The following is an 18,259-nucleotide window of genomic DNA, read 5'->3' as shown; positions in this document are numbered from 1 at the left end:
CAAAGGATTTAGGGAAGTCAGCGAAGCAGAAGGAGAAGTTTTTCTGGAACTCTCTTGCTTTTTCTATGATCCAGCAGATGTTTGCCATTTGATTTCTGCTTCCTCTGCCTTTTCTATATCCAGCTTGAACATCTGGAAGTTCTCAGCTTTTGTACTGTTGAAGCCTATCTTGGAGACTTTTGAGCATTGCTTTGCTGGCATGTGAAATCAGTGCAGTTGTGCAGTTATTTGAACATTCGTTGGCATTGTCAAAACTTTTCTTAATCAGAGATAAAATCCTCTCAGTGGAGACGGTGGAAGGGCATGGAAGAGGTGGATTCATGCCAGGTTCAGCTCAGGGTCAAGTGGTCACTAAGACGTGCTTCTGTGTGTTTCACTTGGGGTTTTGCGATATAAAAGCAAACATGCAGAAATTCATTATATTCTGTAGACAAGCATTGGACCTAGATTTTTAAAAATAAAAGTAACAGCATCTGTAATATGATATATATAAAACACTTAAGGATAAATCTGAGTAAAAGTGGAACTCTTTGCATTAAAAATTACAATATATTGTAAGAGATATCTAAAAAAAAATTCTGAGGAGAAAAATTATTTATTGCCCAGTTATTATTGTGCACACTTTCTCAATATCTGGGATGTAAGCCAGAAAAAAAAGCAAACTTAAGAAACACCTACCAAGTAGCTTTAAATTATTTGTTTTATTTTTTTATGTGGAAGTGTAGTATTTAACTCAATATGTCCAAAAGGTTTAGAAAAATCAGAATGTTACTACTCTCTAACACAATGCTTTTCTAATAAATTCTTTTTTTTATCATGATACATGCTTAAAATATATTTTGATCAATACTTTGGTATTGCAGAATGAATAATCGATTTAAATTATTTTCCAAATCAGTTACTTTCTAGTTCTTTGCTATTGCCAGTTCAAAATGGGATGTCATTTTAAATGGTGAAAATACATTTTTGTGTTATATCACTGGGATTTTGGCCTTCATATATGTATCAATCAGACTATAATTAAAAGTAATCTTTGATGATAGAACACTGTGATTTCTGGTGTTTAAGGAATTGAGGGAACAGGAAATAAAATTTCATTCTCCCACCAATATAATAAATACTCCTCCTTTCAGCTCCAAGCCCTGAATGCCACTAAGACAACAAACATTGAAAAGAGCACAACATAGTGAAGCTATTATTTGCTACTAAAAGTATTTAAAAATACAACAATTATTCCCAAGTTGATCAAAATTCTCCCAGCAAACAGTCTTCACTTGCCACGAAGCATGAGGTAGGAAGTTGGGGCAAAAAGAATGGAAACTGTGAGAAAAGACATAGAGGATGAAACAGCCCTGGAACCGTCCTCCTCTAGGCCCCGGTGCCCTGATGTGTCTGAGGAAGGGGAGGCTCAGGACTTAGCCCTTGAACTCCAGGAAAAGTGTTTTCTTCTGAGAAATCCCTGTGAGGCTGGAAGAACAGCTTAAGTCCTGGACGTGGCCCAGACCAGGTGGGTGAGGGCAGTGGGGTGTGGGTGCAGAGGCCAAGTGGGTGCTGTTGGGGGTTCCCTGAGCTTCACCTGCAGTGGGCACCTGGGGTCACCTCACCCCCAGGAACGCCTGTGTGACCTGCAACCTGTTGATGAGAATTCGGACTCAGCATTTCTAAACAGAAGAGGGCGCCAGTGTGATTTCTGGGCTCCTGGCAGCATTTCCAAAGCTTAGAAATGTAACTTACACCTATGAACACTGAATAGGAAATCTAAAGACCACCCATCACCTCCCCCCAATACACAGAAACAGAGATTTTCTCCACAGCTGCCTTGGCCATCCCAGAAAGAGCGAGAAGACACCCTGCATCAAACGGGATGCTGCCAGCTTGTTCCTGTGTGTTTCGTAGAGTGGCGTGCATGTCAGGGGGAGAATCTTCTGATGGACCTTTGCTTCCTCATGACTTGATCAAATCAATGTTAGAAACAACACTAAAAATGAAAATAGGTTGAAATGAAGAATCAATACCTTTAGGACTCGAGATTATACTGACAATTCATTAGAATGACTACAAAAACATTCAGGATCACAATTATTACAAATAATATGTAACTTTAAAATTATATAATTTTATCAGTAGTTCAAAGTGTGAGATATTCTGGTCCCAGCCGAATAAAAGATAATATGTACTTTGACCATATCAGTAGGAAAACAATAAACATTTACCGAGAAACATTAAGAAAATTCAAACGAGTGGTGAAATGTTGTCTTCAAGACACGCTGAGTAGAAATGTCAGCAGTGAGCAGCCAGATTGCACGAGCACCTCATCACTGACAGCGCTGCCTCCTGCGAGTTATCTCTTGAGAAGGTGGCGGGTCAGAGCAGGGGTGACAGGCGGGGCCTCCAGACGTCACCAGGAGGGAAGCCAGTTCCCACACCGCGCAGGGTTCCCGTCGTCCCCTCGTGTCAGGCTCCGTGGCAGTGACGTGCCCCCTGGCCCCCGCCAGGGTCCTGAGCGCAGTCTGTGCCGCCTCAGCCGGGCCAGCGGCAGGTTTAGTCCTCAGGTCCACTTGTCCTGAAAGGGCAGCAGAGCTGGGGATGTGATGCGTCTGTGCACCAACAGGTCCCGTGGAAAACCCACCCCCTGATATCTGCTGGTCCCAGCCCTCAGACCCACCAGTGTTCCTCTGGCTCCAGATGCAGCCACTCAATTTCCTTGACGATTGTGAGCTCCTGTCCTAGGACGGGAGGGGAAGACCGGGAGAGTAAGCCTGACTCATGAAGACAGCTTCTGACTCCAAGCAGATACAGAGGGAAAGCTAGGATATATTTTATACAACTCATATGGGAAAGAGGAGGCCAGCAAAATAGTATAGTTGGATTAGGGAGTATATTTATGAACAAAACGCCGACAGACCCCTGGAAAAGGGCCTTGAATATTGTGTGTGTGTGTGTGTGTGTGTGTGTGTGTGTGCGCGTGTGTTAAGACACACTGATTGATTACTAATAAAAGAGGAAAGAATCCGACGGCCTGCACAGCCAGGTAGCTACATCCATGGGGTGGTCACGGACGACCTGACTGGATCATGATTTAAAGGACTTTGTGTCACAGACACTCCCTGCATCCTGACCTCTGAGCAGCCAAGGGTGCTGTGGACAGACTGCCCTGAGGGTCTGAGGGGAGACTTGAGGTGAGCCCCAGACGGCCATGAGGTCATGGAGCACACAGAAGGGGCGCCTGACGCGGCCTTAAGGAGTGGACGGTGCGCGGAGCAGGGGCAGGAGCTGTTCTGAGGTTCTCATCTCTAGGTCACGGGATGTGTGTCCGGGCCTGGCCACCAGGGGGCGCGTGGCGGCCATTCCTGTGGGTCTGTGGGGGTGAGAGGTGGGATCAGCCCTGGCTCATGACCCTGTGCTGGAGGAGGCCAGGGGTTGGAGGTCACAGCTCAGCGCCCTGAGTGCTTGGGCTGCCAGCTGGGACCTCCGACCCCTGGGCCCCCGCAGTCCCGCCCCTGCCTTCGCCCTTGCCACTCTCCAGCAGAAGGACCTGAACCAGGGCCCAGGGAGGGGTCAGAGAGCTGGGGGTGGGGGTCATTTGCATGAAAGGCCCCTCCCCCTCTCAGAGGATGAAGAGGGGAAGGAGCGGTGTGGGGACGCTCGGCTCAGCTGTGGGGCCAGAGAACGCAGGACGCCCTGACCATGTCCACCATGGCCTGGTCCCCTCTGGTCCTCACCCTGGTCACTCTCTGCACAGGTGACTGGATGGGGGGACAGGGGAAGGGCCCTGGGAAGCCACACGGGCCCTGCTCCCTGCTCTAGTCTCTGGACCCCAGAGTCACCATCTCTGTCTCTCCCCCTTCCAGGATCCTGGGCCCAGGCTGTGCTGACCCAGCCGCCCTCCGTGTCCGCGTCCCCGGGCCAGAGGGTCACCATCTCCTGCACCGGAAGCAGCAGCAACATTGGGCTATTGGGTGTGAGCTGGTACCAACACCTCCCAGGATCAGCCCCGAAAACCCTGATCTATGATAGTAACAAACGACCCGCGGGGGTCCCCGACCGATGCTCTGGCACCAAGTCTGGCAACACAGGCACCCTGACCATCACTCCGCTGCAGGCTGAGGACGAGGCTGATTATTACTCTGCATCTTATGACACTAGCAGCAATGATGGCACAGTGTTCCATGCCAGGCAGGAAGTGATACAAAAACCTCCTGTCCTCGCAGAGTCTGGGCTCTGGGGGCAGAAACATCCTCTGCAAAGGCAGCTGCTTCATTTGTCTCTTTGACCTGAGACTGGATTCAGAATCACACCAGGGAACTTGGTCCAGAAAAATCTGTTCACATCTTTCTTAATTCACCGCTTCTTCCGATTTCCTTTGCAACAAGTCATTGTCTGATTTTCTCAACTTGAGCAGAAATCCCTGGTGCCAGGAGCAGGTGCCCTGGGGTCAGAGTCTATGATGGGTCAGGTCAGAACCAGAGAGACACAGTACAGTTCTGTCTGATTCTGGACTCATCAGAGCGTCCAGTGTGGGTCCTGGTCCCAACAGCTCTCCTTCTCTCTGATGCTAGTAGTGGACGCACGGGGTCCCTGCTCCATTTCAGATCTCGGGGTCTCTGCTCATTTCCCAGGTCTCAAATCTGGAGTTCTGGCTCCTTGGCCATCACTGGGCTGAGCTGATGCCAGGCTGCTGCTCCTGCCTTTCCTGTGACAGCCTCTCAGGCTCACCCAGAGCTCCAGGCCTGTGGGAACTAGACTAGAAATGGTACGGACTCCCTTCCATCTGGGGGAGGTGGGGCCACCCAGCAGCTTCCTGCTCGGCATCTGGCTGGACCTGCTGCTGCTACTGTGTCCCCGACTCCAGCTCATCCAGGGGTCTGCCTGGGCATGGAGCCTCCTCCTGTCCCCTCTGTCCTTGAAGGCCCTCCAGCAGCCCATTCCCAGGAGAAGGTCTCAAAGGAAACAGAAAGTTTATGTCCCCATCACTACGGACATAGCATCTCTTAGCCCTGAATTCAGGGGCTGAGGTTGGGGTCTGGCTGAAGTCATCTCGGATCTGAACTCTGACTCGGGAGCCTTTAATCTCCATCACTGGGGCATCTGTCCATTCCCAGGAGTTTCTAGAGCTTTGAACTCTCTCATCGGCCCTCAACATGAACGCCTGTGCTTTTTCTTCACTGGGGAGATTCCTTCGGTTACTGCTGCACCAACATGGGAGCATCTAAGGTGCATCTTACATTTGGGTCTTTGGAACAACTGCCTCTTCATGACCCTCACTGCTAAGACCCACCATTGATTCTTCCTGTTCAATTTCTTTGTCTAACTCGTTCCACATGATGTTGAATTATTGTTATGGAGATTAAGTTCACTTTGCTCCTCATTTGTGGAGTTTCCACAAATTATTGTCACCAGACACCAGTATGAGAATAGTTGGTGCTTTTACAATATCACATATTAAGGTCTTGATACACTGATGACTTTTTTCTTAAAATGAAAAAAAAAAAAAAGATGTGTTCCATGCCTTTCCTTCCCCCATAAGTCAGATGCAACCTGGGGCCATTTCAGTTCCTTAGATGGTCATGTGTCCGAGGTCACCCTTTGTGTGGTCATCTTACTGCCCATGGGCTGCAGACACCACCTCACATTCCCACCTGCCCACTGCTTGTCACCTGCCCCACAAACAGGAAAACCAGCACTCTTCATGACACTATACCTGTTCTAGGTAGGATCTCCCACAGGGTTACGAGAAGTAATGCTACAAAACCTATCGTTTTCCAGTTACTAAAAATGAAGAAGCAAAAAGGCTACTTTTAAAAATTCAATTCATAATAGTATCAAAAAACTAAATACTTAGGAATATGATTAACCCAGTAGGTGAGAGGCTTATGAAGTGAAAACAAGAAAACATTGTTGAGAAATTAACACAGATGTAAATAAGTGAAAGGAGCCCTGAGATCACGGGGTGGTGGGGGGGAACAAACTCATACTGTGAAGGTGACCTCAGTCCTGCTAGATTGATCTACATGTTCGCAGCTGTTACCAGGTCCAAGCTCAGTCTGCTCATCTCATGAGAGGCCAACGAATCTGAGAGGAGAGAAATAAGACTTTATTCAGAAAGTCAGCTGACACAGAAGTTGGCAGACTGACACCTCAAAATAACCATCTTCTTGGGGCCTGGATTCTAGGTTCTTGTACGGATGAGAGAAGGGGTAAAGTAAGGAAACAAAGTGAAAAAGACCATTTCATTCTTGCAATTATTCCCTAGAATGGCAAGCCTCAGGCAGGGGGATATGGTATTTCCTTTCTTACAGGCATTCACAGGGGGGCAGGCTCTGACTATCTCCCTGTGAGCTACACAAAGGCCCTTTAGTTTAAGTCTCAGGCAGAGGGAGTAAGGTTCTCTGAAGCAGGCCACTGTGTAAGACGATGATAACAAAAATGACAAAAACAAGGGTTAAATTCACAGAAACAGATCCAGCGTGGAGTCAGAACGAACCCTTCCTGGTTACACAGCCACTCCTCACTTGCTCACTTTTCCCAGTTTAATCCCCAAAGGTCCGCAGATCTCCTCTCCCTGGGTCTCTGGAAAGAAGTTGGATAAATATCTGTTCTCTTGGACCTAGAGTGTAGATTCCCACCCCCTGGAATCTATTCCATAGCCATGTGGGCTGAGGGGATCTGACGGGAAAAGCTGAAAGAACAGCCACCCCCACAGAAGTCAAACTGAAAGAGAACCGGGGAGAATGGGTATGAGGTCTGAGGCATGTTATACTCTGAGAGCCTTACACCTTTTTATGTGGGTCAAGGTAAAGGTGGAAGGTAATGACCCCAGACCCTGGAAGACGCAAACTCACATTTCAGGTGACCCCGAAATACATGAGACGAGTCACTCTGCAATCAATCCTTCTAATTCTCCCTTTTCTCTTAAGCCTTAAATCTTCCTTATCTTCAAATTTAATGCATACAAAATTGCACATTTTCCACTGTATCAGAGTAACTTTGCTTCAGTTCAGTTCAGTTCAGTCGCTCAGTCGTGTCCGACTCTGCCACCCCATGAATCGCAGCACGCCCGGCCTCCCTGTCCATCACCAACTCCCAGAGTTTACTCAAACTCATGTCCATCGAGTTGGAGATGCCATCCAGCCATCTCATCCTCTGGCGTCCCCTTCTCCTCCTTTCCCCAATTCCTCCCAGCATCAGGGTCTTTTCCAATGAGTCAACTCTTCACATGAGGTGGCCAAAGTACTGCAGTTTCAGCTTCAGCATCAGTCCTTCCAATGAACACCCAGGACTGATCTCCTTTAGGAAGGACTGGTTGGATCTCCTTGCAGTCCAAGGGATTCTCAAGAGTCTTTTCCAACACCACAGTTCAAAAGCACCAGTTGTTCGTCACTCAGCTTTCTTCACAGACCAAATCTCACATCCATACATGAGCACTGGAAAAGCCATCGACTTGACTAGACGGACCTTTGTTGGCAAAGTAATGTCTCTGCTTTTTAATGTGCTATCTAGGTTGGTCATAACTTTCCTTCCAAGGAGTCAGTGTCTTTTAATTTCATGGCTGCAATCACCATCCGCAGTGGTTTTGGAGCTCCAAAAATAAAGTCTGACACAGTTTCCACTGTTTCCCCATCTATTTGCCATGAAGTGATGGGACCAGATGCCATGATCTTAGTTTTCTGAATGTTGAGCTTTAAGCCAACTTTTTCATTCAACTCTTTCACTCCTCAAGAGGCTTTTTAGTTCCTCTTCACTTTCTGCCATAAGTGTGGTGTCATCTGTGCATATCTGAGGTTATTGAGATTTCTCCTGGCAATCTTGATTCCAGCTTGTGCTTCCTTCAGCCGAGCGTTTCTCATGATGTACTCTGCACATAAGTTAACTAAGCAGGGTGACAATGTACAGCCTTGACACCCTCATTTTCCTATTTGCAGCAGTCTGTTGTTCCATGTCCAGTTCTAACTGTTGCTTCCTGAACTGCATGCAGGTTTCTCAAGAGGCAGTTCAGATGGTCTGGTATGCCCATCTCTTTCAGAATTTTCCACAGTTTATTGTGATCTACACAGTCAAAGGCTTAGGCATAGTCAATAAAGCAGAAATAGACGTTTTTCTGGAACTCTCTTGCTTTTTCAATGATCCAGTGGATGTTGGCAATTTGATCTCTGGTTCCTCTGCCTTTTCTAAAACCAGCTTGAAAGTATGGAAGTTCATGATTCACGAATTGCTGAGGCCTGGCTTGGAGAATTTGAGCATTACTTCACTAGCATGTGAGATGAGTACAATTGTGCGGTCGTTTGAGCATTCTTTGGCATTGCCTTTCTTTGGGATTGGAGTGAAAATTGACCTTTTCCAGTCCTGTGGACACTGCTGAGTTTTCCAAATTTGCTGACATATTGAGTGCAGCGCTTTCACTGCATCATCTTTCAGGATTTGAAATAGTTCAAGTGAAATTCTACCACCTCCTCTAGCTTTGTTCACAGTGATGCTTTCTAAGGCCCACTTGACTTCACATTCCAGAATGTCTGGCTCTAGGTGAGTGATCACACCGTCATGATTAGCTGGGTTGTGAAGATCTTTTTTGTAGAGTTCTTCTGTGTATTCTTGCCACCTCTTCTTAATATCCTCTGCTTCTGTTAGGTCCATACCATTTCTGTCCTTTATCGAACCCATCTTTGCATGAAATGTTCCCCTTGGTATCTCTAATTTTCTTGAAGAGGTCTCTAATCTTTCCCATTCTGTTGTTTTCCTCTTTCTTTGCATTGATCACTGAGGAAGGCTTTCTTATGTCTCCTTGCTATTCTTTGGAACTCTGCATTCAAACGGGAATATCTCTCCTTTTCTCCTTTGCTTTTCACTTCTCTTCTTTTCACAGCTATTTGTAAGGCCTCCTCAGACAACCATTTTGGCTGTTTGCATTTCTTTTCTTAAGGAAGGTCTTGATCTCTGTCTCCTGTACAATGTCATGAACTTGCAGTATTCTTGCCTTGAGAACCCCATGAACAGTATGAACAGGCAAAATGATAGGACACTGAAAGATGAACTCCCCAGGTCGGTAGGTGCCCAATATGCTACTGGAGATCAGTGGACAAATAACTCCAGAAAGAATGAAGGGATGGAGGCAAAGCAAAAACAATACCCAGTGGTGGATGTGACTGGTGATAGAAGCAAGGTCCAATGCTGTAAAGAGCAATATTGCATAGGAACCTGGAATGTTAGGTCCATGAATCAAGGCAAATTCAAAGTGGTCAAAGAGGAGATGGCAAGAGTGACTGTCGACATTCTAGGAATCAGCGAACTAAAATGGATCGGAATGGGTGAATTTAACTCAGATGATCATTATACCTTCTACTGTGGGCAGGAATCCCTTAGAAGAAATGGAGTAGCCATCATGGTCAACAAAAGAGTCTGAAATGCAGTACTTGATTGCAATCTCAAAAATGACAAAACGATCTCTGTTCATTTCCAAGGTAAACCATTCAATATCATGGTAATCCAAGCTTATGCCTCAACCAGTAATGCTGAAGAAGCTGAAGTTGAATGGTTCTTTGAAGACCTATAAGACCTTTTAGAACTAACACCCAAAAAAGATGTCGTTTTCATTATAGGGGAAGGGCATGCAAAAGTAGGAAGTCAAGAAACACCTGGAATAACAGGCAAATTCAGCCTTGGAGTATGGAATGAAGCAGGGCAAAGGCTAATAGCGTTTTGCCAAGAGAACGCACTGGTCATAGCAAACACCCTCTTCCAACAACACAAGAGAAGATTTTACACATGGACATCACCAGATGGTCAACACGGAAATCAGACTGATTATATTCCTTGAGGCCAAAGATGGAGATGCTCTATACAGTCAGCTAAAATAAGACCGGGAGCTGACTACGGCTCAGACCATGAACTCCTTATTGCCAAATTCAGACTGAAATTGAAGAAAGTAGGGAAAACCACTAGACCATTCAGGTATGACCTAATCAAATCTCTTATGACTATACAGTGGAAGTGAGAAATAGATTTAAGGGACTAGATCTGATAGACAGAGTGCCTGATGAAGTTTGCTTAATAGGCTCCAAATCAACTCACGTGGATCTCTGTCTGATGTGAGTCAGACAAAGAGGAAGGCCTCAGACACAGAGGAAAAGAAAACAACACAATGACCAGCACACTGTGTGAAGCAGACACCATAGCAGCAGCTCTGAGATGGATATGAAATTGTATGTCATTTCACACGGGGGTAACAAGAATGTTGTGGCCATCTTCACAACTTACTGCACAAGTGTTCATCCTAAACCCCCTCACCTGCCCATCACTGTCCTTCTGCTCCATGTAAGACCATTTAGAAGAAAGGGAATTTGGAACAGTCCATGATGTACACACCAGCTTGTTTAGACACGGTGTCATTTTAATTTCTGATTTTGAGTCATGTGTTTTTCTATTATTTTCATCTGACATTTTGGAAGAATCTCAATGTAATGATTGCATTATTAACTTTCTTCTAAAAATCTGCAGGTATATTGATGGTTGGTTTGTTGATGATTTCTCTGACCACAGGATAGCTATCTCCCCACGCCTGGGGCAGGTGTGAGTGTTGACTCCCCCAGCCCTGATGCACTGGATGGTGCCTGGCAGGGGTTTCACAGCCCGTGTGGTGGGGAGACCCCTGTCCCTTCACAGAGCAAATATGACTCTCTGGTTTCCTGTTGGGTTTCCTGCTGGAGGAAGCAGGACCCTCCTCACAAGGAGCAGGAAGTGATTCCACTGGGGAGGGAAGAGAGGTTTAGAGTCATGGGGGGAGCGTGGTGTTGGGGTGAACAGGATCGCTGGGGCAGGAGGGGGAGCACATCCAATTATCACTCAGCTTCACATCTGCAGGGAAGGATTCAGGTTTGAGAAACGAGGGATGTGGGGGTAGGGGTCTGATTAGGGGAAGGCTGTCACCCCATCACTCAGGATCTCCTCCGCATGCTGTCCCCACTCTGGGTGAGGTCCAGCATTTGCCTCCTTCAAGAAGCACCCCTCAGGGGACATCAGGTGATCTGGGCAGGGACAGGAGGAAGTGATTTGCAAGGGATGAGAGGCATGAAAAGGCCCAGGACCCCACCTTCACCTCAGGGGGCTGAGGAGCCGCCACCTGGGAGGGACCCCATCATGGCCTGGATGGTGCTTCTGCTCAGGCTCCTCACTTATGGCTCAGGTCAGGGGCCGGGACTCTGCATCTTTGGGGCACCTCCACGCAGGGTCTCAGAGTCCTTGTTTCCATAACAACCCCTGTCTCTCTCCTGTCACCTTTAGAGATGGATGCTCAGATTGCGCTAGGTCTAGGAGCCGTCACTCTCAGTGTCTCCAGGAGGGACAGTCATCCTCACCTGTGGCCTCAGCTCTGGTTCAGTCGCCTCTCCCACCCAGCTGGAACCAGTAGCCTCCAGGCCAGGCTCCCCAAGTGCTTATCCACAGCCCAGCAGCCCCCCTCTGGGGTCCCCGGTTGCTTCTGGCTCCATCTCTGGGAACAAAGCTCTCCTCACCATCACAGGAGCCCAGTCTGAGGATGAGGCCAATTATCACTGTGGTCTGTGTATGGGTCGAGGTACTTACAAATGCCCAGTGATGTAAGCCCATGGAGAAGTGCCAAGAAAACCTTCTCATGTGCTCAGAGGACTCAGCATGTAGAGACAGGAGAGTTACTGATTAGAAAAATAGAACAAACTAAATCCAAAGCTAACAGAAGGAAGAAAATAATAAATATTAACATAGAGAAAAACAACTACCAGGGAAGCCCAGAGAAAAGCAAAATAGAAAATGCTACAGCGGTAGAGAATCAAGCAAAACTGAGCAGGTTCCTTGAAATTATATATTTAGTTAGGCAAGCTAGTGTTAGTCGCTCAGTTGTGTCTGACTCTTTGTGACCCTATGGACTGTAGCCTGCCAGACTTCTCCGTCCATGGGATTTCTCAGGCAAGAATACTGGAATGGATTGCCATTTCCTTCTCCAGGCAAAGGTCGAGGTCCTGAACTTCAAGTTAATGTTCTAATGGATAAAATCTTTGAAAGCATTGGCAGGAAAATGCATTTTGGACAGAGAAGTATGTAAACAACTTGTGGTCATGTGTGTACCACGTGGTTTGAAATTATGTCCACAAATCCTTTCCTTCAAGGGCGGACCTTATGCTCCCCTTCACATGTGGGCTGGACTCAGCGGCTCACTCCCAATGTTAGGATGCTGTAGCGATGAACATGAAGTGTCTGAGACTAGGTCATCAGAGGCACCGCAGCCTCCTTGCTCAGCCTCTTGGGTCACGCACGCTAGAAGCCAGCTCAGTCGTATCTTAACACTCAGGGAGCCCAGTGGAGAGGCCCGCGTGAAAGAACCGAGGCTTTCTCCCAAGAGCCAGCAAGGACACTGGTTTCAACAGCTATGTGAGTAAGCCGTCTTGGAAGGAAATCCACCAGCCCATGTCAAGGCTTCAGATGACGGCAATCTCATGAAACCCTGAGCCAGAACACTCAGCTCAATTACTCCTGGATTCCCAACTTTCAGCAGCAGTATGAGATAATATCGTTTTAAGCTGTTCAGTTCAGTTCAGTCACTCAGTCGTGTCCAACTCTGCGACCCCATGAACCGCAGCACGCCAGGCCTCTCTGTCCATCACTAACTCCCGGAGTTCACCCAAACCCATGTCCATTGAGTTGGTGATGCCATCCAACCATCTCATCCTCTGTCATCCCCTTCTGCTCCTGCCCTCCATCTTTCCCAGCATCAAGGTCTTTTAAAATGAGTCAGCTCTTCGCATCAGGTGGCCAAAATATTCGAGTTTCAGCTTCAGCATCTGTCCTTCCAATGAATATTCAGGACTGATTTCCTTTAGGATGGACTGGTTGGATCTCCTTACAGTCCAAGGACTCTCAAGAGTCTTCCCCAACACCACAGTTCAAAAGCATCTATTATTCAGTGCTCAGCTTTATTTATAGTCCAACTCTCACATCCATACATGACTACTGGAAAAACCATAGCCTTGACTAGATGGACCTTTGTTGACAAAGTAATGTGTCTGCTTTTCAATATGCTGTCTATGTTGGTCATAACTTTCCTTCCAAGGAGTCAATGTCTTTTAGTTACATGGCTGCAATCACCATCTGCAGTGATTTTGGAGCCCCCCAAAATAAAGTCAGCCACTCTTTCCACTGTTTCCCCATCTATTTGCCATGATGCGATGGGACCAAATGCCATGATCTTAGTTTTCTGAATGTTGAGCTTGAATTCAACTTTTTCATTCTCCTCTTTCAATTTCATCAAGATGCTCTTTTGTTCTTCTTCACTTTCTGCTATAAGGGTGGTGTCATCTGCATCTCTGAGGTTATTGAGATTTCTCCTGGCAATCTTGATTCCAGCTTGTGTTTCCTCCAGCCCAGCGTTTCTCATGATGTACTCTGCACATAAGTTAAATAAGCAGGCTGGCAATATACAGCCTTGACACCTTCCTTTTCCTATTTGGAAACAGTCTGTTGTTCCATGTCCAGTTCTAACTGTTGCTTCCTGACCTGCATACAGGTTTCTCAAGAGGCAGGTCAGCTGGTCTGGTATGCCCATCTCTTTCAGAATTTTCCACAGTTTATTGTGATCCACACAGTCAAAGGCTTTGGCATAGTGAATAAATCAGAAATAGATGTTTTTCTGGAACTCTCTTGCTTTTTCAATGATCCAGTGGATGTTGGCAATTTGATCTCTGTTTCCTCTGCCTGTTCTAAAACCAGCTTGAACGTATGGAAGTTCACAGTTCATGTATTGCTGAGGCCTGGCTTGGAGAATTTAAAGCATTACTTTACTAGTGTGTGAGATGAGTACAATTGTGTGGTAGTTTGAGCATTCTTTGGCATTGCCTTTCTTTGGGATTGGAATGAAAACTGACCTTTTCCAGTCCTATGGCCACTGCTGAGTTTTCCAAATTTGCTGGTGTATTCAGTGCAGCGCTTTCACAGCATCATCTTGTAGGATTTGAAATAGCTCAAGTGGAATTCCACCACCTCCACTAGATTTTTTCATACTGATGCTTTCTAAGGCCCACTTGACTTCACATTCCAGGATGTCTGGCTCTAGGTGAGTGATCACACCATCTTGATTATTTGGATCATGAAGATCTTTCTTGTACAGTTTTTCTGTGTATTTTTGCCACCTCTTCTTAATATCTTCTGCTTCTGTTACGTCCCTATAATTTCTGTCTTTTATTGAGCCCATTTTGCATGAAATGTTCCCTTGGTATCTCTAATTTTCTTGAAGAGTTCTCTAGTCTTTCCCATTCTATTGTTTTCCTCTATTTCTTTGCATTGATCACTGAGGAAGGCTTTCTTATCTCTCCTTGCTATTCTTTGGAAGTCCACACTCAAATGGGTATATCTTTCCTTTCCTCCTTTGCTGTTCGCTTCCCTTCTTTTCACACTATTTGTAAGGCCTCCTCAGACAGCCATTTTGCTTTTTTGCATTTCTTTTCTTGCGGATGATCTTGATTCCTGTCTCCTGTACAATGTCACGAACCTCTGTCCATAGTTCATCAGGCACTCTGTCTCTCAGATCTAGTCTTTTAAATCTATTTCTCACTTCCACTGTATAGTCATAAGGGATTTAATTTAGGTCACTCCTGAATGACCTAGTGGTTTTCCCCACTTTCTTCAATTTCAGTCTGAATTTGGCAATAAGGAGTTCATGATCTGAGCCACAGTCAGCTCCCGGTCTTGTTTTGGCTGACTGTATAGAGCTTCCCCATCTTAGGCTGCAAAGAATATAATTAATCTGATTTCAGTGTTGACCACCTGGTGGTGTCCATGTGTAAAGTCTTCTCTTGTGTTTTTGAAGAGGGTGTTTGCTATAACCAGTGCATTCTCTTGGCAGAACTCTATTAGCCTTTGCCCTCCTTCATTCTGTATTCCAAGGCTGAATTTGCCTGTTACTCCAGGTGTTTCTTGACTTCCTACTTTTACATTCCAGTCCCCTATAAATAAAGGACATCTCTTTTGGGTGTTAGTTCTAAAAGGTCTTGTAAATCTTCATAGAACTGTTCAAGTTCAGGTTCTTCAGCATTACTGGTCAGGGCATAGACTTGGATTACCGTTATATGGAATGGTTTGCCTTAGAAACAAACAGAGATCATTGTGTCGTTTTTGAGATTGGAACGATCTCAAAAATTTTGAGACTTTAAGCTGTTAGTTTAGGGTAATTTGTTATGCAGCAGTAGTTAATTAATGCACTGCCAACTTTGGGCCATGTCTTTATCCAGGGGCACCTGTCCAGTTAGTCCAATTTTAGCCAGAATCTGCTAAGTGAGTTTAGAAAAAATACCACACCCTTGATCGGACCACCCTCAGTATCAGACCAAATTACTTATCACCCACCTCAGTATCCTATCACCCTTGCTGAGGTCAGCAATGATCCTCTCAGTTCAGCCAGAATCCACCCTCACCCTGAGGTCCACCCACCCTGTTGCTGTTTTTCATTGCTTTTCAGTTGCGCAGGCTGTTTGCAGCCCCGTGGACCCACCCTGTTCCTTAGCTATCAATCCCAACTGTGTCCCTGAGTCAGACTTAAGCTCAATCTCGTCCCCTAGTATAAGCCCCCATTGTGGTACCCTTACCTTGAGCAAAGTTTTTCTTGCCACCTTTAGTAAGTGTTATGAATAATTTTTTAACATTTCCAAGTTCTGTTACTAAGAATTACCCTCAAATGAATACTTTCATACCTTTACTTTTTATACTATATTCATTTGGGGGAATAGCTTTCAAGAATTAAAATATTTCATGTTTTTACCATACAAACAGAAACGATCTTTTCAAAAATATATTTATATATCTTTAAAAAAATACCTATGTAGTAATCTGGAAAAGATGTGTATATAGACATCAGAGCTCCAAGGAAAACTTAATTATCAATAAAATATAAATTAAAACTAAAACATTCAGCCTGTAAATAGTGAAATGTTTGGAATTAACTTGCCAAAAATTATACAGAGAATGAAATTAATAAAAAAAAGAAAAATCTATACTTAAAAATATTTGGGATTCAGACAAACCTGCTCTTTAAATAAAGGTAGGTCAAGTCCTGAACCCTCTATAAAAAAAGAAACACTCATTATCTTGTAATAACCTGTTTGGATCTGGGACAAGAAACTCGGCCTGTCAGCGGCTTGTTCTCTGAGAATTGTCAAATTTTAAATAAATTCCACACAATCAATTGATTCCTGAGGTACATGCTGGTTCATAGTAAGTTTATTCCCAATTGCACAGTCAGTTTTGCTGGTCTCAGAAAATGTAAACAGATTCTGATACCACTGAAGTGCACCCTGATCATTCGTGTGAACAAGAGAGCCGTGGAGCTGAGCTCCCTCAGCCGAGATCAGGAGCAGGAGGCTTTCCCAGATGCGCCTTCAGCAGAGTCCGTGGACAATCCCAGCAGGCGGATTGTCCCCCAGGGCGTGAACTCTGCTCCTGAAAGTTCAGAGCAGAGACCTGAAGAGTGAGGGGCACCGGTGACACATCCTAGGATGCAGGGACCCCCGGGAGTGGTTCTCCTGAGCCCACAGGCCCTCCCCTCCTCTCCTCTCCACCCCATCGGAGCACTTCCTATTTCAGGGCTGGGGTGGTCAATGGACTGTCAGGAGCAGCGGCTCCCCAAGATGTGCCCACGTCCCTCTGCCTGTGATGCCACTGATGAGCCCAGATCTGAGAGCACCATCTCCTGCAGTGGGAGCAGCGGGGACACGGGGGTCCCCATGGCAATGATGACCAGGGACTCCAGGCAAATTCCCTGCTTTGTGACCCAGGACAGAGGTGAGGGACACTCAGGGGTTTGGCCCTGTTCTCCTCTCCAGGTGAAGGAGACCCTCCCCCTTAGGATGCAGCTCTCAGATTCCTCACTTGCTCATTTTCTCCTCTTTTCCCTTATGACCTCTCCCACTTTTCCCTCCCTGGTTCCTTGTTTGAGATGATATTGGATAAATGTCACTATTTTGGACACAGACCATATAAACCCACTCTCGTTATATCTATGGAGTTTAACAATGAATGTCAGCCATGTCCAGCGAAGATCAGGTAACAGGTCAGAAGGGTTTCTCAATCAGGAATGAAAGAAGAGCCCTGACAAGGATGAGATTCCCATTTATAGTTATAATCCTTTATATCAAGCATTTAATGTTGAAAGCTTACAAAATCGAGTCAAAACATCTTTAATCTTTAAATATCTGAGTCAAAAAGTACTGAGAGGACCATGTTCAAGGGTAAATGAGAACCCCTGGGCGTGATCAAGGAAAGATCTGTTATCCCGGGGAACCTCATATTCTCTTGCTGCTGTTGCTGCTAACTCGCTACAGTCGTGTCTGACTCTGTGCGACCCCATAGACGGCAGCCCACCAGGCTCCGCCGTCCCTGGGATTCTCCAGGCAAGAACACTGGAGTGGGTTACCATTTCCTTCTCTGATGTGTGAAAGTGAAAAGTGAAAGTGATGACACTCAGGGAAAGAAATAAATAGGAACAGAGCGGTGCACTCCGGGCTGGGACGGTACCTAGTGACCATGCAAAACCAACATCAACCACATATCAACCCTGGAAGGAAACTCAGGCAGAACTGTGACCAGGTACAAAGCACGGGCATCTGGGATTTTGAATCCTGGAACCTGGTTCAGGTGGTTGTGTTCTGATAGTGAACCCAGGAGCGAGGCAGAGCAAACTCAGACCTCAGGGAATCCTGAAATTCATTTGTTTATCAGCATCGCATTAAACGGTCTGAAGTCAAAGTTACTTGGAAAAATTAATGACCAGCCCCAAACTCCTCGGAGAGGACTCATTCTACTGCCCTGTGCGGTGACCTCAGAATGACCCTCCTGCAAGTGTGAGAAAGCCCTTCCAGGAGGCTGTGGAGTGAAGTGGGGGAGGAGGAGGTCTGAGCCCAGCAGGGGGCGCTGTGGGCCTGGTCCTGAGAGCTCTGGGTCCTGGCCAGGCAGGCTGGCACCTCCTGCCCTGGCTCTTGCCCACGCGGGCAGCAGGGTCCTCACTGGAGGGTGACGTTCCTGCAACTGGGCCCCCAGGGGACGCGGCAGCTCTCAGCTCAGAGCCACAGGCTTGCTGCTCAGTTCCTATTCTTCTGTCGTATCAGTACCCAGACTTAACATCCAACCAAAGACAGAGGGAGGATCATACAACAAAAATGGACTTCCTGCGGTAACCTCGACCTCCAGGGATACCTGGACAGGGGATGAGAGACCCCTGCAGAGGGGCTGCCCCATTGCCCACAGAACG

The 18,259-nt window shown here is 46.3% G+C and overlaps 2 gene segments (V, D, J or C); both read left to right on the top strand.

Moving 5' to 3' along the window:
• LOC133057980 (immunoglobulin lambda variable 8-61-like) overlaps window positions 1–18,259 on the top strand; it is an 85,312-nt gene that overhangs the window by 65,017 nt on the left and 2,036 nt on the right.
• Window positions 3,642–16,484, top strand: LOC133057929 (immunoglobulin lambda variable 1-40-like). The segment is given in 3 exon segments: window positions 3,642–3,742; window positions 3,852–4,176; window positions 16,271–16,484. Coding segments are annotated over 3 exon segments (594 nt in total).

This window comes from Dama dama, chromosome 5 (assembly GCF_033118175.1).
Source record: "Dama dama isolate Ldn47 chromosome 5, ASM3311817v1, whole genome shotgun sequence".
In the NCBI taxonomy this organism is placed as follows: Eukaryota; Metazoa; Chordata; class Mammalia; order Artiodactyla; family Cervidae; genus Dama; species Dama dama.
This window is presented reverse-complemented; position numbering and strand designations above follow the sequence as displayed.